We start from the raw sequence: 23921 nt of genomic DNA, 5'->3' as shown, positions 1-23921 counted from the left end.
TGAATTCAGCTTCCTTTAAATCTGTTAAATCAGAATTTTATTTTAGTCAAAACTTGTTTATGAATGTTCTCTTTATATAAAATCTAAAAAATAATTTATGGGGAAGTTAACCTAAAATTTTATGGCAATTATATATTACACAATAAAAAAATCCGATTTAATTTATCTGTTTATAAACCAAGAAAAAATGCCAATGATTCATTCAAAATACTTTCATCACACTGTTATTATTAGATTTTTATAAACTTTGTACATTTTTTAATGAAAACTGGGAGAATCAGTCTAATCTAAATTTATTTTGATAATGTTCTATATCCTGGGTTGCATCTTCTGTTACACAAGCTAATGTAGACTATCGTTTTTTTTAAGTGTGTAGTTTTTTAGGGTGTGCTTGCATGTCCAAGTCAGCCTACATGGCGTGAGTGGTAGCGTCTTGGCCTTTCATCCGGAGGTCCCAGGTTCGAATCCCAGTCAAGCATGGCATTTTCATACACGCTACAAATCATTCATCTCATCCTGTGAAGCAGTATCTAACGGTAGACCCGGAGGTTAAAAAAAAACAGCTATCTAAGCTTGCATTATTACATTTAACATTTATACTACATTTTACATTTATATACTGGTTGTTTTTATGCAAATTCTATACAAACAATATCGAGTATTCGAATTGAAATAGTGCACTAGCATTTGCAAATATTTGTTATATTCAAATAACATGAATGATTCTTACAATGAATTTTTATTTAAAGGAGATGCTCAGTGTGGCCACAATTTGTTTCCAGGCACGCATGAACATGTTTGCAATTACATGCTGAAGCATCACGTTACATTTACTTAATTAGATTATGTTATTATTCAATTTATCCAAGATATGAGGATTGTTCTTGTAAACAAATTCTTTCTTTGATCCTCATAAATTAAAATCTGTAGATGTAAGATTCAGGGATCTGGCGGCCAGATTACTTTGAAATAGCCTAGCCCTTAAAACTTCACATAGCAATTTTAGTGAAACATTGGTGGATGTAGTTTTTTTAAATATTTATTTTTTTTTTTACATCTGAAGGGGAAAATTCTACCAGCCTCTCACACACAATACTGTTGGGCTCTCACTGACTATTGACTAAACCCCTTCCCCCTTGGCAACACATGAAGACCAGACCCACTAAGAAGCATAACACTGTGGGACTTGCAGGATCGACTACTAGAAGGAGACAACAAAACTGTGAGGTCCTAATGGGATTAATGAAGAAATGCACACTACCCACCACAGGCTGTCGATCTGTCCCGCATTTGTTTCCCCCCTCCCAGATGATGCTCAGCAAGGTTGTCGGTGAGAAACGAACAGCAGGAATTCAGTGGAGTCCCAGAAGCATGAACTGAGAATGCACATCCGTACTGATACACATACAGGCATCTCTTAGTACCATAGGTTGTACCCCTATCCTACTCTTCCCCGCGATAATAACCGTTACCATCTCAGAAACAGTGTTCCACTTTTCAGCAGAGTCAAGCATGACACTAACAATATTATTCGTGTCTAGAGGGCCCATCACCGCCACACACCACACTCTTAAATCCGTCCACCTATCGCACATGAAAATTACACGCTTGTCATCATCAAATGGTCTGCAGTATGAAGAAAAATTATCTTCTTTGAGCCAATACACTTACAACTATGACATGATGCAGCTGACCCAAGAGGAACTGGGTTAAGAAAGAATCTGCTTTCCCAAAACCCCTACTGACCCACAGTGTGACAATCAATTAACCTCTCTTTTTCCTGTTTAGCCTCCGGTAACTACAGTTTAGATAATTCTTCGGAGGATGAATGAGGATGATATGTACGAGTGTAAATGAAGTGTAGTCTTGTACATTCTCAGTTCGACCATTCCTGAGATGTGTGGTTAATTGAAACCCAACCACCAAAGAACACTGGTATTCATGATCTAGTATTCAAATCCGTGTAAAATAACTGGCTTTACTAGGACTTGAACGCTGTAACTCTCGACTTTCCAAATCAGCTGATTTGGGAAGACGCGTTAACCACTAGACCAACCCGATGGGTTAATCAATAAACCTGAATGTCTACCTACCTACCATTTGCTGATGTCTGCCACCTGCTCTGCCACTGATTAAGAAGAATGGCATAGGACAAGTTCCTATCCTTCCCATGATAGCAATTGTCCCTGAATCTGGCCATCAGGCTCATTGGTGGTGTACTGGCAATAATGATGAATGCTTCCTCCAACAAAATAGTCCTGTATCCTGAGCAGACTCTCAGAGATAAGTTTCTCTTAACTCTCTAGGGTCAGCCTGGCATGATCAGTAGTCAGGGCCCTTATTCAAGCAGGAGGCCTGTAAACCATTATCGAGTTTATCGCCCTCAAATAAAAATGCTGTTTAATGACCTAGGATCACAAACATTTCTGGTAAGCCTGCTCATCGTGATCACCATCTTCCTGTCCTCATCGCAGCTTCATATATGTGACTGACCTGCCTTCCATCCAGCCATACGCTGAGGTTTTACACTAAAGTTTTAGGAAGTGCAGTTACACTGGAACCCAGAAAGAAGGTGATAGAACCAATTTCTGCTTTCCAGCCGTGATAAACCCTGTGGTCTTCTTCAGACCCAGTTCCAGCCTTTACTCAGTAGCATGCCACTGACTAACTCGATAGTTATTGATATCTCAGATAGTCATTGATCTCCTTATCCATGAGCAACTGAAATAGACGACCACAACAGGCTGTTGATAGCTTTTAACAGGCTGTTAAACGCATTCTTCTTTCTGTCGAAGAAAAAGAGCCCCAGAACGTTTCTTCTGTGTCTTGACCCAGTTGCTGCTCTGTCTACCATACTCATCACATTCACTGCATCTAACGTCGAGATGCCTGCCTGAAATCCATTCTTATGTGGACTAGTTCACTGCATCTCAATGTTATCAGCAAGCCTCACCAGCAGCATCTTCTGAAACAGCTTCATAAAATTGTGTTGATCAGGCAAATAGATCTGTAGGTGGATGGATCATCAACTGGGTGTCCCTCCTTCCTGATCAGCATCAACCTAGATTCCTTTCAGACTTCTGATTTCTGTTCATTGATTAGGATGTAGTTGAACGCATCCAGCACCCTATGTGGTGCCATGTCGACCACAATCCTGATCATTTCAACCGGAAAATCATCAAGCCAGGACTCTTTTTAGATTTTATTCTCTGGCTGACAGCAATCAACTCCTCCTAACTGAACGAAAGAATGTCATCAGCCATGAACTGGTATTCCCATTTTCAGATATTACCATGGTTATCTTTGGACAGCTGCCTCCAACAATCCTTTTGATTTGATAATAGCCATCTTATAAACTCTCTTGGCTTCACCTATTACTTCCTATTCGGGTCGATCCTGTGATTCAACATCTGCAACTGCCACTGTGCTGACCAACAAGCCTTCCTCAATTCGACGAATTCAGCTGATCACCAATAGACCCTGCTTGACCCCAGTTGGTCTTCTAACAAAAGCCCCTGCAATCTCACAGATCTTTGTGACTGCTTCCACCAGAACGGCCAGCCTCATCTTGTCCTCTTGATACAGCGTAGCTGTAATTAAATCCTTAAATTTAATGCAACCTTAAGTAGATACCACCACCCGGTCATCACCATCCTTCCTTGAGGAGACAGCGTCAACTTTGAGTGGTGATCGCTGAATGAAATTTCATCTGAGGCATCCCAAAATCCAATCCTGCCTGCATGGTCAGCATTAATAACAGTCAAGTCAATCCACAAATGACCATTTTTCCTCACAAATAGAAGATGGCTGTCACAGACAAACCAGCCTAGCCACATTCATCAGATCATTCAATAAGAAACCCCTAGAGTTGTCCACCTAACCACTCCAAGTTCTAGATTTTGCATTGTAATTTCCCATGACCACATGCCTAAACACTTTTTGACCTCGGCAAACAAACTATTGGCAAACACGCCGAAATCACCTGCAGTTGGGCAAGCAGTAGCTGCTGAACAATAACAGCAGCCCCACATCAACCCAAACAAAACTATTGCCCTCTCTGTTACATAATAACGATATACCTGCCCTGATTATGTGGGTGGCAGCAGACTTCTGCACGTTCCTCAATCAAGATCTTGCCTCCACTAGGGGAACATTGGGTTCAACACCAAGACCCATTACACATTTTTCTTGGAGGACATCTCCCAACAAGCGTCCATAGATATGCGAATCCGCTTGTAGTTGAATTGTAGGATTCTCATTTCCTACATTTACAGACCTTAACTTCTGATCCTACGTCTTTCTAATCTGCACAGATTACATCTGTAGACCAGGACACTGCTGCCTTTTGTGGCCCGCCTTCCCACAATTAAAACACAAAGAGGAGTCATCAGGACCCTGAAACTTAGCCATGATATGGCCAGACTCCCAACATTAGAAGCAGTGCTTGTGGCTCTTCTCCCAGTTGAACACGACAGTGGACCCAACCAATCTTGCCCATATTGAAGGGTGGCTAAATTCTTTAGCCACCCTGACTGAAAGAATGACTCGTGTATTCTTTGGCTGGTCATCTGTGGGCTGTCTCCTCGCAACTAGCTGGGTAACCTTCTCATCAGGATTTCCCTCCTGTAGGAGAGTCTTGACATCCCATCACACTGGCCTTGTTATTAGTTTGAACTGCGACAGACACACACCAACGTGGCTTGACGTCATCAATGTCCCGCAGCTTACCTTTTAAACCGTTTAAGTCTAAAACAAGCCTACCCAATACAAGCCCATCAAATTTAGATCCGTCATATGGCTATGGCTGTTTCTCAACAGAGTCAGATTGCTCCGACTGAAGGGTCAGTCACGAGCTGCTTTTGGTCTCCATGAAAAATGCCCCATCCCTGCAGATAAATCAGGAGTTTGGGGTCGATGTTAGTGAAATGAAAGAGTCATCCATGACTCTTGACATGAAAGAGTCATCCGTGATTTCAAGATATGGAATTCCCCCTCTTGTTTCTTAGTGTTGTTTTTGGATAAAAATTGACGAACACGTAATGAAGTGTAAGCAGGTGCATTATCAGGGGCAAAAACCGTGAATTGTTTTGCCACAAATCCGGGTGTTTTTTTCGGATTTCTTCACGTAAACTGCGTCGAACTTATCGGTAGTACTCCTATTGATCGTTTGACCTTGTGGCAAGAACTCATGATGCACTATGCCGTTAAAATAAAAAACAGTGAGCATAACCTTCACACTCGACCGTACTTATCGAGCTTTTTTTGGTCTTGGTGATCCAGAATGCCTCCGCTGGGACGATTGAGCCTTAGTTTTGACATCATATTCGTAAACCCATGTTTCATCACCTGCTATGACACATTTCAGTAGTTCTGCATCGTTGTTTACTTCATTTAGCGACTCCTGAGCAACTTCCATTTGCAGCTGTTTTTATTCAGAATTCAGCAATTTTGGAACAAATTTTGCTGTTACTTGTTTCATACCCAAAACATCCAAAAAGATTTCACGGCATGAGCCAGTTGATATCCCAATATCATCAGTAACTTCTTTGATTGTGATTCAGTGATCATTCATAATCATTTCTTTTACTTCTTCCACATTTTTATCGGTTGTTGATGTGCTGGGGCTTCTCGGGTGCCCGTCATCTTCAACGTCTTCACCAACTTTTTGAAAATGCTTACACCACCCGTAAACCCTTGCTTTACTCATAGCAGACTCACGAAAAGCATTATTTAACATTTTTTAAATGTCGCTACACTTTATTCCATTCTTATAGCAAAATTTAATACAAATTCTCTGTTCCATTTAAATAAAAAATTGCCGATCGTACCAAAACATGTGTTATCCTTTTGACAGCTGATAACAGACTAAACATCCAATATGGCTAAAAATTACAGACACTTTTCAGACATGTTTACCAATACAATGAAAAAATCCTGAGAATCTAATACAACCTGCAAAATTTAAAAAAATTCTTGTGACTTTTTTTAATTCGCATCATAGTAGTAGTAGTCATGTAATCATATATATTTTTTTTTAGTTCTATTAAAACCCTTGATTTTTTCATATCATCATTCTTTTCTTTTCATGTTCAATTTTTGTGTTTCCGTTAATTATTTATTTACTAAGTTATCTAAAGTTAATATAATGCAACATTTTTAAGTTTATTGGAACGTGAGTGTTGTTTGTCTGTACGACTTGAATTATTTTGACACCACGTCTGATTCCAGTTCAGTTGATAATAGTGCACGATTGTTGATATCCACTGTGAAAAAAAAGCTGTGAAAAAAGCCCTTGTTGTGCAGGAAAAGCCATGTTAATGCTTACAAAAGTGAATTACTGAGTAATCCAACAGCATTGATTTCGGGTGTTGTTAATAACACTGGTAACATGAGTGGAAGTTCTGTTGCTTCAGTGTACAAAGTGATTTGTAAGCATGATTCTACTAATGCAAGATGATTTCCTAAAAAAACAAAACCCTACAGGTCGGTTGAAAAAAAGTTAACGGTTTCAATAAAAACACGATTCATAAAAAAGTACTTAAAGATATTGAGGTGAGAAGGATGTGGAATATAAGGATGAAATTTTGGTTAAAAAACACTTAACAAAAATTTGTTTTTGAATATATAAAGCTGTGAATTTGTCAAAAGAAACCTTTCTGTGTGGCTTATCAATCGGTATTAAGGCTCCCATAGGGTAAAGGTACGGTAAAGATACTGGGTTGCCGGTGGTGGTCTTTGGATTTTTGAATTGAGGTCAACAGGAGACGAACAGTGACTTGTCTTTTGAGAAACGGTTTGACGATATTTTCTGAAACATAGATCAGTTATTGACGTAGACAGTGCTTCTTATCGTTCATGTAAAAAGGAAAAAATCTAGCCTTGTCTTGGAAAAAGGATGATTTCAAAATGTGACTTATTTTAAAAGGAGTGATTTTTTTTTAAAGTATGAACTTAACTTTTGATTATTGCAAAGAGTATTGCATATTAAAAGTAATTTTAATGTGTATAATATTGATGAGTTAGCAAGATCCAGTGGTAAAACCGTACTTTGATTACTCCTCTATCGTTGTGAACTCGACCCGATTTAGTTAATACGGGAACAAATCAAAAGTTACATAGTATCAGAAAATACTACTTTTAAAATATCTGATGTTAAAAATTTATGCTTAAAAACCATCGATAAAACGGGCCAGCGGGAATGGAAAAACTATAAAATATGTAATTGATACTGTTAAACCAAATTATTAGGAACCGGGGTAATTATATCCCTTAATAATGCAATACTACGGATTTCTTTACAGTCAGATGACAAAAACTGAATTGGATTTATTATTTGTTTATTATCATAAACATTTAATCTAAAGTATTAGTGAACTTTTATTGTTATTGGGCAATTGACACTTTCTAAATTATTAAAAAATTCAAGGATGCTACATAACAATCAAAAATTTAAATGATTAAAATACTCGTGGGTTATCAGATTTGTCAAACAAAGTAAGAAATGTTTATTGTTCATTTAACATGTCCTTATTTATTTAAATTTAAAATATATATGTAATTTTTATAAAATAATATCGCGTGGTTACTGAATATTTGTCATTTAGTTTCTTTTATATGCATCAGAATTTACAGGAGGTGGTTGTGAATCGGTCACCTGAACACTTCTACCCACAGTTTGTTTCCTTAAACTCTATAAACTAACTGAGTTATATATAAATGGGAAAATTGCACTGCAAAAGTTAGTTGGAATAAAACGCTCCAAAAATTCATCGGAATAAATTACAATATGACACCCGGTGCAGGAAAAGAGTTTCCGTCTAAATCAATCTCAGATATTTTGAGGTTTGTTTCTGTCCAAAAAGACTAAACCCAAATACTAAGTAAAACAGTTAAGTTATAGAAAGTATGAGCTTAGCACTATTATTAAACAAAACATAAAATATGGTCTGATCCGATTAATAAAAATGTGCTTGCCCATATTTCAAAGAGAAATATACTGTAAACACTTATATAAATAACCAGCTTAAGTTTCTTAAGAGTCATAAGTAAAATTAATTAAGTTCAAGATTTCTGCATTTGCTTTTTCTAAATTTTTCCATACGTTCACTTTTTCATCTGCGTATTAACCTCCCCCATGCAACTTTTTTTTTGTTTTAATTCACTTAAATGTACTAGTTACCAATATTTTTATACGTCTTGGTATATAAAACGTTTCAAAAACCCGAAAAACAATTACACGCTAGCAAGTACTGCACATGGAAGGCGAAAAAGCAGCGGATTTATACAGTCCGTGCTGAACACTCACTTGCACGTGAGCAAATTTCTTGTTCATAGTGGGAATTTATGTTAACTAATTTCTAGTCTTTTAATTAGATAAAAATAATTTATTTCTTGGTTTTATGTAAAAAGAATACTTTTTTTTTTTACTTATTAAAAGTCCGTGTTAAATTTATGTGCAATAAATCCTCAATTTATTTTCTATTTATCAATATTTTATGTAGAATTTTTTGTTTTACTTTTGTATCTGTCGGATTAATTTACAGTTATTTTCATATGATTTCGTGTATCATCCGACTTATTTATGACCTGCAAATTAGTTTTTACGTAAATTGTGAACTTTTTAGAATAGATCTGACAAACAAGTAAAATAAATGTACTATTTATGCTTTAAACACGTAATGAAATAGTAAATTGTACATTTCCAGTTTTTATTTAAAAGAATAATAATAAAATTAAAAAAATATTTATGTAACGTCCATTTTATTATAAAGGATATAAATTATCGCCAAAAAGTATTAATTTAAATGATAATAATATCAATATTTAATTGTAAAATAAAAATGAAACGGCTGTCTAATTAATACTAACGGAAATACAAATAATTTATAAAATAAATCTATCCTCTTTCAAAAGCGATAAAAGTTTGTGCAAATTTTAATTCCACCAAAAAAAAGTCGGGTTCAATAATGTAACTATGAATAAAGTACATAGTATAGAATGAATACAAATATTTTCGATGCGCTAGTATACGGTACCAAGTCAACAGTAAAATGCTGACCCCCACTAGTAGACATAGAAAACCTACTGTACTACCACGAGTAAGTGTGGTCAGCAGGTTACACTTATGCACAGACCATGCGCCTGCAAATTCTCAGCCCTGAATGTGTTAATAAGACAATATTTACATAATACTTGAATTTATCCATAAATTTTGAAAAAAGAATACGTAAATTTTTCTCAGTATAAATATCTACCTAAATTTCACAGCTAAGAAAACATTTGAACATCTGTATTGATTATTATTTACAGATGTAATAATTATTCTGCCTCGGAAAAATTCATGTTTAGATTGCCTTGAGGAATGCTTGATGCTTTATGGTTAGAAAATGTGGAAAATGAGAGCAGTTCTATGAGAAAGTTCTTGGTCTGACAAAGAAAACAAGATTTTTTTTAATTTTTATTTTACCACATTGTTACATTGCAATTTGATACATTTAGATACAAGACCTTTCAACATTTTAATGCCCTTGGTATAATGCGACAGCAAAAAAAAGCAGTTATCTCAGCTTTTACCTCATCTTCTGAAGTGAATATTCATCTAGTAAGCTATTTCTTCAGGTTTAGGAAGAGAAAGTAATTACTTGAGCCAAATCTGATGAGTATGATGCGTGTGAAAGCACATCAAATTGCAGGTCGTGGAGTTTTGTAGCAACAACCTGAAATGTGTATGCGTGTGTTTATTATTGTTGTGGAAGAACCTTTTTCTTAACCACACAAGAAGAATCCCTGCAAAAAAATAAGGCCATGAGTTTTCTTATAGATGCAAGTATTTTTGTTTTGTTTGGTGTGCTTTCACCTGCTTCTATCCGGTTTGGTGTCTGTTGTGTAATTGTAATTCCGTGCCATCTACTGTTATAAAATGCCGAAGAAGTCGGCAGAGTTGTGGTTAACAAATGGTACACGTCAAATAGAACGCGTTTTCTTATCCAAAAGCAGCTCGCATACTTTCAGTTGTTGATTATTTAATATGGTTTTTTGTGATCATTTCAACAGTCGTAGCAGTTTTTGGGCTTTCTGAGTGTTTTATCCTCTTGAATAGATGTGGAAAACCGCATTTAAATCCAGAAATTCACTTCTCTTTTTTCAAAGATAAAGGGAATTTAATTCTTTATGTATATATTTTGGGGTTGAGCCGTTTAAAACATAGTACTTTATTACAGTTTGAATTTCAATTTTACCTGTTTTCTGAAAATACCAAAATTTGTTTGCTTAACTCTCGATTCCAAATAAATGCAAGATTCTGAAATTTTGCAGCATGCTATCTAAAGGATCGTATTACAAAAATATATAAGATATTCAGTCATTTTTGTGCCATTATCTCTATGTTAGGCTGAGAACTTTCCAAATAATCTGGTATTTTATTGTAATGAAACAGATTATGTAATTTTTTCAAGAATGATAAGCGATTAAATTTTATTTTACTAAGATATTACAAATTATATTACGCATAAAAAATAAATTCCATCGCTTATCGTTATCTAGTAAAATTAATATTAAGATCTGCACACTATAAAATATTTTTTTTGTAAGTTTAATCGTACATATCAAGCTTTTTAAAACATTAATTTGGAGTCTGAAGTTTTGCATATAATTATTGTATATGTCTTAACATTGATTTGTCTTTAATTTCAAAATGATTTTTAACATTAAATTTAGACAATTTAATTACTTTGAATCGAGCAAATAATCTTTAATAATGATATATTCACTCTTTTATTGTTAATATTTCTACAAGTCTATGCGATTGTTTATCGGTCTTTGTCCAAGGAACATCCATTTTCTCAGAAAAAAATATTCTGTTTTATAAGTCTCCGTTGTACAAGCCTCCGTTCGCTTTAAATTGTAATTGAAAAACTTTTTAAATATTATTTCTAATATTGTTCATATAAAATAAGTGACTGCACTAAAGTGTTAGATTATTTTGTGAATGTACCTGACCGTATCTAACTTGGGATATCCATCCACCTTTTGGTTCTTGTTGAATACTATTGCTACTAAAAAGAGCGAGCATCCTTTTGTTTTTACTAGTAATATAATATGCTTGTCCCTTGCTTAAACAATATTTTATTTCATCTGGCTGCGTGATTCCTCATTCTCTTTTTTGAACTGTGTTACATAAATTTTAAATGCTGCTATGTATAAGTTCATATTTATTCGATAATTAAATCGTTCATATATCTAATAGTTTAGAACATGTAATTACTTCTAAGAATAATAATAATAGTTTTTAAAACACACTTGTCCTTGGCGATTTTTGTTTTTATATAAACAATAGATGTGAACAAATTTACTTCTACATGATAATATAGGAAAAATTTGCTTAGATTATTTAATTTAGCTGTAAAAAAAAATTATGGGCCCAATTTATGTAAAAAAAATAAAAATTATTATTATTAAAAACTTTTTATGTAAAAAAACTAAATTTATGTACCAGTAGTAACTTGAAATTCATTATATTTTTACTTCCTTATATGAAGTAAAGGAAGTATTATGATTCTGAAGAATTTCAGATTTCAACAGAAATATCCATTTTGACTAGTTTCAGCATGACATTTGTACATATGTATGTATCTCACATAACTCAAAAACGTAGGATGTTGAAATTTTGGATTTAGGACTGTTGTACCATCTAGTTGTGCCCCCTCCCCTTTTGATTGCAATCGACTGAACCAAAATAACCCAACCAAAAAAATTTGAATTTTGGACTTTTTCTTAACTGCTTTAATACCCTCATTGAGATTTTTTCAACTATATAAGCGGTACTTATTTTCATCGGTTCCAGAGTTATAGCTAAATAAAATTTTATTAATTTTATGTAGTTTTCATTTTAAAAAAATGTATATGTAATTTAATAGGCATACAAGGAAGTCATGTGGTGTCCACATCAGTTTTTTTTCACTACAATCAGTGTGTTGTTTATGTTTGTTTTATAAAATATTTAGGATAGGAATGAATCATAAAAATATTACATGATCGGCTATACAGTATTTATTTAAGGCATTTTTATTTTCAGTATACAGAAAGAACGAGAAGAAAGACATAAGTATAAAGGTGCTCTAAAATCCTCAGTAGAAGATCCACAGATTGTTAAAGGTATAACATTTAAGTTTTTTTTGTAAGATTCTGATACATTGTTCATGGTTTGTTTAATAAAGAATTAACATTGGTCTGTATGTGTAGTTCTGTCATTTGAGTATTAAAAAATCTATGGCAGAACCAAATTTGTTACCACAATTACAAATTGTTAACTTTTTTAATGCATGAAGAGATAAACATTTTTAAAAACTCAAATTTTGGGCTTTAATTTTTTTTTGTTCCAATTGCATATTTGAGTAAGTAGTAAAGTGCAGCTGTTACAGTCAGCACAGACGAGTAAATATGTGGTTGGTTTTTCATATTCTCACAGTAGATGACTGTAGAATCGCGTATAACATTGAACAAATCTAGTAACACTTGTGTGCATTTGAAATGCTAAGTATTTTTATTGAAAATTATAATTATATTAGTTTATTTATGGAAAAGTTGATCGCATCTTCAAATTACATGAAAATGAAGAATTTTGATACAATTTTAAATTTTAATACAAAAAAAAGGGAAAAATGCGACTTGGGCAGCTGAAAAATTTTATCACATTTATGAACACGATACAGCATCAGTATGTGTGGTACAGAACTTGTTCAAGAGTTTTCAATCTGCTAATCTTTTATGCCAATGATGTATCTTGTTCTGTTCAGCTGTTGACTGAAAAAAAATTAAATGAAATCATGAAAAAAAATTGAACAAGACCAGCACATTAACTATCGTGATATCAGCGACAAACTAAATGTAGATCACAATACAGATTTAAACCGTTTAAAGAAGGGTGGATACAAATAATGACTTAATGTTTGGTTGCCGCATGATTTAATGATTAAAAATGTAATGGATGGTGAAAAATCAGGCATCAACAATCAAGAGTGAATACAATGTTGATTGCATTATTCGACTCGGAGGGCCTGATTCATCATGAATTTGTCCCGGACCGGTCAAACCGTGAATTCTAACCTGATGTGATGTCACATTCATCGAATCTGGCCCGAGTACCGGGATCCAGGCATTTGGATTTTCTTGCACGACAATGCTCTGGCACACATGGCAATAGTTTTAACATGTTCTTACACCTCAAATCAAATCACCATGTTATCCCATCTGACTTTGTTCCTGCAGACTATTTTCTGTTCCTGACACTCAATTTGAAAATGAAAGGCCACTTTTTCGATGACATTACGGTTATCTAAAGGGCTTGCACTGAGCAGTTGAAGGCGATCCCACAAAGTGATTTCTCCAGAGCATTTGACATGCTCTACCGGTGCTGCAATGGGTGTATAACTAGAGAAGAGTTCTATGTAGAGGGCTGATGTGAGTAAATTCTAAATCACCACCACCAAGAAAATCAATGTACGACCGCAATAAACAGTTTATAAACATACATACCAGTAATAGTTTTAATTGTTTTATCTTTATTATCACATTTTACCTCATACAAAGCCGATTCTCGAATCTGAGGGTCGACTTTAATATTGTAAAATTTAATTAATTGTTTTGATTCTTTTCTTTATTATGATACCATGCTTTAAATTGTTTCCCACCATTTTGTAGTGTTAAAAACCCGTATTTGTATTGATAATTAGCTTAAAATCGGTGAAAATGCCATATGAGTAGTTATCTTTTATTTGTTTGTAACATACATCGATTAATATGCTACTGCGCATGTGTAGAAAAACTGTAATTTACATTAAGTAGAGATTAAAGATCAATGATGCTATTGTTTTTTTAAAAAAAACTAATTATGAATGATTGGCAACTGCTATAGGGAATCCCCTGACATCATATACAGTTTGTAGTATGTTATAATAAAATACATTTATAACAAAATATGAATTGTGATGTAGAAGCTGTTTGATCGATAAATTTACTGTATTTTACTGTTTTATATGAAATTATTTTAATATAATACAATTATCATTATTTTATAACCGATTGATGCAGAACATAATAATAGTTTTGTCTTAAATTTACAAGATGGAGTACAATTTATTAAAAAATTCATAGTGAAAAGTAGGTTTGAGGTGAATTGACATGCGAATTTTGCTAGAATTTTAAGCGTAATACAGTCGCATATTGTTTATTAAAATATAATAATGTAGTTACATACTCTCCCTTGACAAGCACTGTGATAAAGCAACAGTAAATAGGATAAAGATTGCATAGATGGCTCTACTGGTGCTATAATGAGTGTATAACTAGAGAAGGGTTCTATGTAGAGGGCTGTTGTAAGTAAATTTGTTTGTCATTAAATCTGTATTTTTATTGAATTTAATTCGGGAACTTTTCAGACATACGTGTAATATTAAGATATTTATTCTGTGTTTTAAATAGGTTTTTTTGCATCAGAAAATATGTTATGAAAGAACCGTATGATATATGAAATATGTATTTCTAATTTATTAATGTGAATGTCTTTGTGCGTGATGGCATTAAAAAAAATATAAATACAAGCACAAGATCTGCTCAAGAAATTACCAAAACTTTGCTATGAGATGTTAAAAACTTACCTGAGGCCTATTGGTTCTCCTCGCCCTCAAGGTAGTTGGTCTCCTTTTTTATCGATGCTCATATTGCAGTGAGTTTCCGCTTGTGGGAGTAGCCATAAAAAAACTTTGTTTGGAATGCCCTTCAATACTGTGTGAGAAAATCTTGGGCTTTTTAATGTCGATTTGAGTTTAGAAGTCTGCTGGAGTCAGTTCAGGAGAGTATAGGAAGCTTGGAGGGTCAGTCGTTCCATTTTCTGAACAAAGCTTGTGAAATAACAACATCGAATCTGAAGGTCATTGTTGTCATGGTATAGCAATGAATTTGAGGCCCAAAATTCAGGCTTGTTCTTGCTAAAAACTTTCTTTTTAAAAACTTCATACTAGTAATGCTAGTTTACAGTTTAGTTTATCTTTTAAGCAAACATTTTTAATAAATGGCACCCTCGCTCAAAGAAAAATCTGTTGGTAAGACTTTGACGTATGAACAAAGTCGATGTACTTTTAATTTGATCTGCAAATTTTTCCGTACTTGCAGAGACATAACTTTAGTTTTTAATAAAGTCCTAAATCAACATATTTTATCACCTGTTTTAATATTATATTTAAAGATTTTTCATCATCATTCATGTAATTTAACATTTTTTCACAGATTGCAACACAGTAAATATATTTCTCTTTATGACATCAGCACGTGTAAAACTTTTACATAGTTGGATGCAACCTCAGTTTTCTGGTAGAATATCATAGTGAAACTTTGCACTCATCTGGTAGTCCCGTACGTTAAAAAGTGATTAAAACACATTCTGTGACATGTCAATATTGACAGCCTTCCCGAGCACAGAATCATTATCAACTTGATCCACATTCATTTTTTAATAATATAAACCGTTCGTAACACTAAGTGTGGCTGAAACAATTATCACCTTAAGTTTATATTAACAATTCGTGATTTTCAAACATTTTTTTCTGAGTTCTTGTAAAATTTTTCAAAAATATAGCGCTTACATAATTATATTTCTAGCATGAATCATTCGTTTAAAAATGGCTAAACAACTTAATGACTTAACTTAGTGGACACTACATATAGAGTTGTTCTTAACAATATATGATTTGTTAGATTTTACTTTACTTTGATACCAATTGCATGTACAGTACCCTGTAGCCTTGTAATAAAAATATTGATTTTTTTTTATTTTAATTTATATATATATATATATATGTACGTGCTATTTATAAGTGTAAGTTTATTAATGTGATTTAAAATTATTTTATGTTAATGTTTAATTTTATACTGCCTTACTGAAAATAGTAGTTTATGTTAAATAATTTTTAAGCGCCAGACTTACAGGATATTAAGGTGCAAGAACTCTTTAACAAAATTAAATCTTTCAAGTATATAATATAGAAGGGTTATATATAGAATATAGAAGGGTAATATAGAAGTTAATATATACATATATATATATATATATATATATATATATATATATATATAAATAACTGCATTTCGTATTGAATATTTTATTACAAATACTATATATATATATATATATATATATAACTCCATTTCGTATTGAATATTTTATTACAAATACTGTGGCTTTTTTTTATGCAATAGTTTCCAGATTATTGACTTCACCTAAACAGTGAAATGAAAGATATTTTTACGTTATTTATTATACTTTGAAAAAACTGTTTCTTTAGGTACCTCCACCAAAGGCTTAAAAATATAAATACATTTAATATTTTTTTAAGCATTAAAGTAAGTTGTAGTGTTTTCTTATCTCAACACTAAAAAAAAAAATACATTTATAAAGATAATAAAAATGTAAAATGTAAATCTGAAAGATAACAAAAAATTTTATAATTAAAAAAAAATTATATGCGCACACGTGCATGTATGTGTATGCATGCACACATGTGTGTGTGTATGTGCAGAATTAGTACATTTTACTTTTCAAGTCGGATAACATTACGTACTAGAATTTTTAATAATTAGCGTAGGGGGAAAAACAAATAGAATTTACATTTCACAGAAAGTTTTGTGTTTTTACAGCTGGAAGTGCAGTCGAGGAAAAGATAGGATCATTTGACTGTGGCGATCCAACAACTACCAACCTTTACCTCGGAAATTTAAACCCTAAGGTAATAATGGTTAATTTAATTTTATGTAGGTCGTTAAATAACAGATTAAAACTTATTTTTTTTATTATTATAATTATAACATTAAACTAGATGCTGTTAAATGGTTTTCTTACACTGTTGTAATGCCAGAATCTTTGTTTCCAACTATGCCTGTCGTAGCGGGTTGTAACAGTTTCAAAAAAATAAATTAGATATATAAAAGTAATAAAAAATGGTCTTTTTTCATTTTTATTAGATTCGTCATATTTAATTGACAAAAAGTGGAAAAAGATTTAGTTTATTATATTAATTTGCATTCTTTCAGCTGTAAGTTGTCTGGCAATGTAATAACTTTTCTACTTCTGGAAGCAACCAAAAAATGTAGAAAATAAATGCAGATTGGATTGCAATTTTCATATTTTGTCATATAAAATAGGTTTTTTTTTTTAGCAGCTTGATTAAAAGGATTATTTCTTTGTGTATAAAAATCTACAAAAAAATTCAGGTTTGCAAAAACTTACAAAATATTATAATCAGCAGTTTTAAATAACACATGACAGAACTTTGACCTGTATTTTTATTTTGTGTAGTTCCAAAGATAAAATAATTTTACAAATCATTGAATTGAATAGAACTCAAATACAGTTCTTAAATTCAAGGGATGATAAGTTAATAGAATTGCTACTTTGTGTAACAATTTAAGCAGGATTAATACAGAAGTAATTTAATGGCACATATAGTTGAAGACTGTGAACATCATTAATGCTTTAGTTGGAAGAGGGGAACTGTTTCCCATTATATCTTTAGAAGTATTTAATTTCTAAAGGTTTTTGGCCACCTGAATTGTTAATTGTCTTCTCCTTCAAGTTTTTATTACAGAAACCAATATAATCTTCAAATATAGAGCTCTGCATTAGATCTTCACTCTACCTGCGAATGCCTTTCCTTCAGGAACACTAGCAGGTGATAGTTCTGAGAAAAATATTGGCCATTAACATTATATGTTGTACAATAGTATGTATGTTGGTCTCATAATGTTGCTTTATTGTTTTTCATTAGATTAATTTTGTTATTACTATAGATGCTATCGCAAAACATGAAAGCAACATTATATGAATCCAGAACGTAACTATTGTTTTATTAATAAAGGACAAAATTAAGTAAAAAACCAGTAGTTTGGTGACCCAAATTATGAATCTAATATTAAACTATGAAAATATCTTTCCTTAATAAATAAATCTCTTAAAAATTTATTTCATTATTATGTCTTTCCATGTTATTCCATCATTTAATTATTTATTTTGCAATGTTAATTTTATTTATTGTTTAAATGTTAGTTGCTGCCTTGATGAACACCATCTTTGGAAGGAGAGCCAAGAATGATAATGAAAAACAGTTTTATGTTATTTTGTCCGTATCCGATAATAAATTGCATATTTATTATGTCAAACTGGAACTTGTAATTTTATTCTGCCGACTTATTATCACCGTATTCAATTTTTAAAGAATAAAATTTTGTTAATGGTTGTTATCTATTCTTTTTGTTTTCTGTTGTAGATTACAGAGCAACAATTAATGGAAGTATTTGGTAAATACGGTCCTTTGGCCAGTATCAAAATTATGTGGCCTCGGTCAGATGAGGAAAAAGCAAGAGGAAGAAACTGTGGTTTTGTAGCTTTTATGAATAGAAAGGATGGTGAACGTGCTCTTAAATACCTTAACGGTAAGTAATTATTTCATTATTAGATAGATAATTTTATTGATTTGGTAAATACTTTCTTTAAGTGAAAGATAAACAGTAACAGTTATTTTAAATGTTCTCGCTTTTAAAACAGATGACAAGTATAAATGATATCATTTATCAGGTGTGTATGAAACAGAATTTTTGTATAGAAAATACATGTTTATTGTATGAAAATGATAAAAAATATTTTATTCAAAATATTGTCCATCGCTAGTTATACATTTTTCCCGTCTCTCTGACAATTTATGAATGCCATGCCAAAATAACTGTTGATCTTTTGAGGCAAACCAGTCATCAAACCATTTTTGTAAGAAGTGAAGCACTGCTCAGAAAGTGCATGTCCCATTGATACAAATAAATAGTAGTCGGATGGAGCCAAGTCTGGTGAGAAAGCTGCATGCATAAGTATTTCCCAACTGAATGCTTCAGTCAATCCTTGACCGATTTTTCTGTGTGTAATTGTGCATTTTCATGAAGCAAAATCCCTTTTGTGTTGCCGTTTTTGATATTCTGGTTGTTTTTCACACAATTGATTCAAATTGATAATTTGTTGTCAGTACTGTTTAGTATTAACGGTTTCGCCAGGTTTTAGCTGCTAATAATAGATCACACCCTTCTGATCTCACTGAACACAGGGCATTGTCTTCTTTCCATAGCGATTTGGCCTTGAAATCCATGTCAATGGTTCACCTGGAGTGAACCATCTTTTATGCTTAGGATTCTCAAAATATATTAAGAGATAATACTTTCTTTTGCACCTGGCGAGCGGCATTTTGCAAGTGGTTTTTCAGTTTCCTTGCTGTCTCTCATTCAGTTGATGTGGAGCCCAGTTTCCCATCTTCTGGATCTTTCAAATGTATGGAGATGGCTTCTCGTGCTACATTTAATTGATCTGCAAGTTGTTTTTGCGTTTGTGCGTTATCCTTATCCAACAATGCTCGCAATTCACTGTCTTTAAACTTTTTCTGTGGTCTTCCACGATCATTTCTCACATCAAAATCGTCACTTTTGAATTTTTTAAACCACTCAAAGCACTGTGATTTACCAAGAGCATGCTCACCATAAGCTTTGACAAGCATGTGATGCGATTCTGCAACAGTTTTCTTTAAATGGCAATAAAAATCAATGCTGTCTGCAAATCATATTTTGTAGGTACAAAACTCTATATGTTTAACGCTAATTAAAACTGTGCTGTTGTGTGAAATTTGTATTGTTGTGAGTTGAAAATCTTTGTCAGCTGTCAAAGAAAGAAAATGGCGCCAATGGTGTGATTTGATGGTAACTACATTGACAGCTAGGGCCATCTACGGGCAAATTCCAGTTTCATATTTACACACCTGGTAATATTTAAATTAAAAAAAATCCGTCTGAAACTGTAGATCTTTAGCAGATTTATCTGTTTTTGAGTTAAGAGGCATGTTAAGAAATTGCTTTTCATATAGTGTTTTACTTATTTTATTTTTTATTTGTTTAAAAGTAGCATTGGGTTTTATGTTAATTGTAGTACATACTTTTCTTGTTTAATTTTAATATATTTGATTCTAGTACATGAAGATTATTATTATTATTTTTTTTAATAGTGGTTATAGCAGAAACATATTTTTAAGAAATGTGCCTGTAGAATTTTATTTATTTATAAATGTGTCATGTTCTTTCTGGTTGTTAACTGTGTTAATTAGGACCTCTTTGATCAGTGGTATGCTGCCTAGAGGTAAACATTTCAGTCAAGATTGAGAACAGTTGGATTGAAATCAGTTAACATGTTAATGTTAAAAAAAAAAATACACATATATACATATAAAATTGTTAATGTTGAAATAAAAATCTATATTTTCTTTTGTATACAATACAAAACAATTCAATACAATACAATACTTTTGTATATAGATAGCTTAAATTTGTTTGAGGTTGCATTCAATTTTATGTTTATTTATTGTTGTGTAAGTGGTTTCTATAACATTGATCACTAGCTATTTGTATCTAAATTGAAAACTGTAATCGACATTAGCAGGGCTTCTTGATATACAGGTCATTCAGAAAGTTTTCAGCCTAACTTAGAGAAGGTGCAAGTAAGACCAAATAATAATGATGATATTTGTCAAATGTGATCCTTTAGAGGGCATTGAAAACAGATTGCTTTAGGTGAGACATGTGTATTTAGTTGCATGTTCATGGCTGTTGAGTAAAGCAAACAAGTTATGACATTTTCTGGCAAATGGATAAAATTGAAGTTCAAGGTGTTATACACTACTTTATTTAAAAAAGGGTTAACCCCGATGGGCGTACAAAAATAGTTTCCGCTTAAAAGGATTCTTCCTCTTTGTTTACAACAGTAAAAAACTTGGCTGCTGAATTTAAACATAGTTATACATTTATTCAAGATGATGAGAACTCTGCAGCCACCTAAAAATTGCTAGACCAAAAAAATCATCAAGAAAATCCTCATTGTCATGTTGTATGATCGCCAACTGAAGGTATGCTAGTTTGCTAAAATTGCAAACCTCTCAGTAGACCATGTCTTCTACATCCTGTATGGTGTTTTGGGTATGACAGACCTCTCTGTTTGGTGGATTTAGTGTCGTGTTTGTTAAAGTCAATCAGAAACTCGTTATCTCATGATTGTTTAAACTTATGTAAACATGATTTTGTGTTTCTTTGATTATGTTAGATGAAACATCGATTCACCTTTACACATTAGAGACCAAACAGTGGGTGAAAGTCTGTGAAAGCGTGCCAAAAAAGCAAAAACTATTACATTTGCAGGAAAAGTTATGGCTATGGGTTTTTGGGTTTCTCGTGGTGTAGTCCTCACAGACTACGTGAAAAAAGGCAGAATTATGCCTGGGGAGTATTATACTTCATTACTGGATCGATTGAAGGATGGTACTCAAGCTAATTGTCTGTATCTAGCCAAAAAAACAACCTGTCACTGCAGTTATGTGCCTGTACACTATCTCAGATTGTTGCTGCAAAATTTCATCATCTGTGCTTTGAAATGCTTCCACCATATCGTTATATTCAATAAATTTGGCTCCCAGTGATTACATCCTTTTCCCAAAAAAAGCAAGAGAAGAAATGGCTCGCTGGATGAAGATTTCCTAAAAATTATGAGGTCAAAGCTCAGACAGCAGTTTATTTTGGAGAGTTGGAAAAATCTTAAAATTGAAGGTATTAAAATAATAGAAAGGCTTTTGAATCAAATTGCAAGATGACTATGTTGAAAGTGAAAACAAAATTCTGAAAAATCTTGTTTTCTTTGTCGGACAGCTTTACAGACAGCCCTCATATGTAGCTTAGGACTTGTTATTTATATTCTTGGTACGTGATCATTATAAGTGTAATGTTGCAGTCATTTTTTGGAATATGGAACATTACAAACATTTCTTTTCTATATTCATGATTTAAGCTTGCATTCGTGCTTTTGTGTTGATAAAGATAAGAATAATTATGTTGTACGTATAAGAACAGTTTTACGTAAAAATGTAGTGCGATATATAATAATGAATAGCCATCGCGATTAAGAAATTACACTTCCGTGTATGTGTAAAATTAAGTGTTACGAATAAGTTACTGAATTAAATGGAATGAAATTTTTTAAGGTTTTCTAGTATTCAAGAGAGGTAACGATTTAAAAAGAGTTCATTGCGTCCTGCATTGAAGTAAGACCAAAAGAAAGATGTAGAGGTATGGATGGTATAACAAAAAAAAAATTCAATACTTACATATTATAACGGCATTACAATGGCTGGAAGGTTATATATAATAGATCTGTAAATTTATGATGGCTGTTGGAATCTGTTAGGAGTAAAGTACAAACGCAAAACTAGAAATTGAATTATTTATTCAAATTAATCTAACTTAACCTGCAAAAATATAACAGCTTCCTGTTCACAACATGGAAGATCCCAAATTGTAAATCATCTTACTGATAAGAGGTAGAATGTAGTTATTTAACTTGCCACCAGTCGTGCTGGTTATAACCTCCCAACGATAGTGGCGCCGTTATAATATACAAGTACTGAAAATATTTTTCATCGTAGTGTAAACATAAATCAGGGGGTAAAAATGTGTAAACATAAATGTGTAAACATAAATCATGTAAAAATCAGGGGGTTTAAGTAGCAATGTTTCTTCTATACACACTAGCTATATCTAATACTGTCGTAGTTAACGTAGTTAAAAAACAATAACCTTGAGGGATTGTAGAAATAGACAAAAGAGGACGGCTCATACCTGGTGACAAAAACACCCGAATAAGTAAATGTGTTATTCAACACATAAATGATATCCTAAAATACGAGATCTACTAAACAAGCTTGAAAACTAAGAAATAGGTTTTAAGTCCTGGGCAAAATTTAGAGAAATCGTATCAAGAATACTATGCTGAAAATAAAACAGGTAGAGAAAAAGTGGCAACAAAATATTCAACCTGTCATTTAAGCAGCACAAACAGATATCTCTCGTTCATATCTTGCAAATTAAAGGGTGAATTAATTTAAGATTGTAAAGAATCTATTCAATGTAATTCTTAATTGCACTTTAAGGAATCGCAGAAGCAGTATGAACAAAAAATTAAATATTCTCAAGATGCAAAGAACAGTCAAACAATAAAAGTATTGAGAGCTGATTTCTAAAAATATTTACCAACAATTTTTACAATTATTTACAGATTTTTATAATTCATTTCATCTCTCTAAAAAATTGTAATAAATGGGCACGACTTGTTCTTTTCAATAAGACATGTTAGGTAGACCTATAAATGTTAATGAGGCAAAACTTGACTGCGGAATCTATATGCCAGCATTTGGAAGGGGTAGGAATCTGTAAGTCGGTAGACTTAAAAGAGACTCGTGTACTTATCCACTGAATGAAAAACAAACTTACAGAGACTGTAAATAGAAGAGGTCAAAAGAAAATGAAACTGAAGACTATAGCAATGTGCAATAAATATATCAGGCGTAGGTCATCAACCCATCGGGTTGGTCTACTGGTGAACTCATCACAAATCAGCTGATTTTGAGTTTGTGAATTCTAAGGTTCAAATCCTAGTAAAGGCAGTTATTTTTATAGGAATTTGAATACTAGATCGTGGATACTGGTGTTCTTTTGTGTTTAGGTTTCAGTTCATCTCAGGAATGGTCAACCTGAGAGTACAAGACCACACTTCACATACATTCATACACATCATCCTGTGAACTCTAATACCTTACGGTTATTCCAGAGGCTAAACAGAAAAAGAAGGAGAAGGGTAGATCATCAAGATCAGTTGTTATATTATCGCATTGCTCGGAAAACAATACACTGGTATAAAAAGCTAAGCTTTCATATTATTGAGATACTGTTACTAAATTCTTTCAACTTTATTTTATTGTAAGTGCAAAAGTACCAAAATTGCTTTTCGTAATTTCTGATCGGCTGTA

The 23921-nt window shown here is 32.8% G+C and overlaps 1 protein-coding gene across 1 annotated transcript in view; it reads left to right on the top strand.

Annotated features, from left to right (window-relative positions):
- LOC142317403 (U2 snRNP-associated SURP motif-containing protein) overlaps positions 1 to 23921 on the top strand; it is a 109710-nt gene that overhangs the window by 7976 nt on the left and 77813 nt on the right. The window contains exons 5-7 of the mRNA XM_075353942.1: positions 12074 to 12153; positions 16690 to 16778; positions 18315 to 18480. Coding sequence (XP_075210057.1) covers positions 12074 to 12153; positions 16690 to 16778; positions 18315 to 18480 — 335 coding nt within the window. The remainder of the gene's footprint in view (positions 1 to 12073; positions 12154 to 16689; positions 16779 to 18314; positions 18481 to 23921) is intronic.

The sequence above is a fragment of the Lycorma delicatula genome, chromosome 1, assembly GCF_047948215.1.
Source record: "Lycorma delicatula isolate Av1 chromosome 1, ASM4794821v1, whole genome shotgun sequence".
Taxonomy (NCBI): domain Eukaryota; kingdom Metazoa; phylum Arthropoda; class Insecta; order Hemiptera; family Fulgoridae; genus Lycorma; species Lycorma delicatula.
The sequence above is the reverse complement of the archived record's forward strand: the minus strand, read 5'-3'. Positions and strand labels throughout refer to the sequence as shown.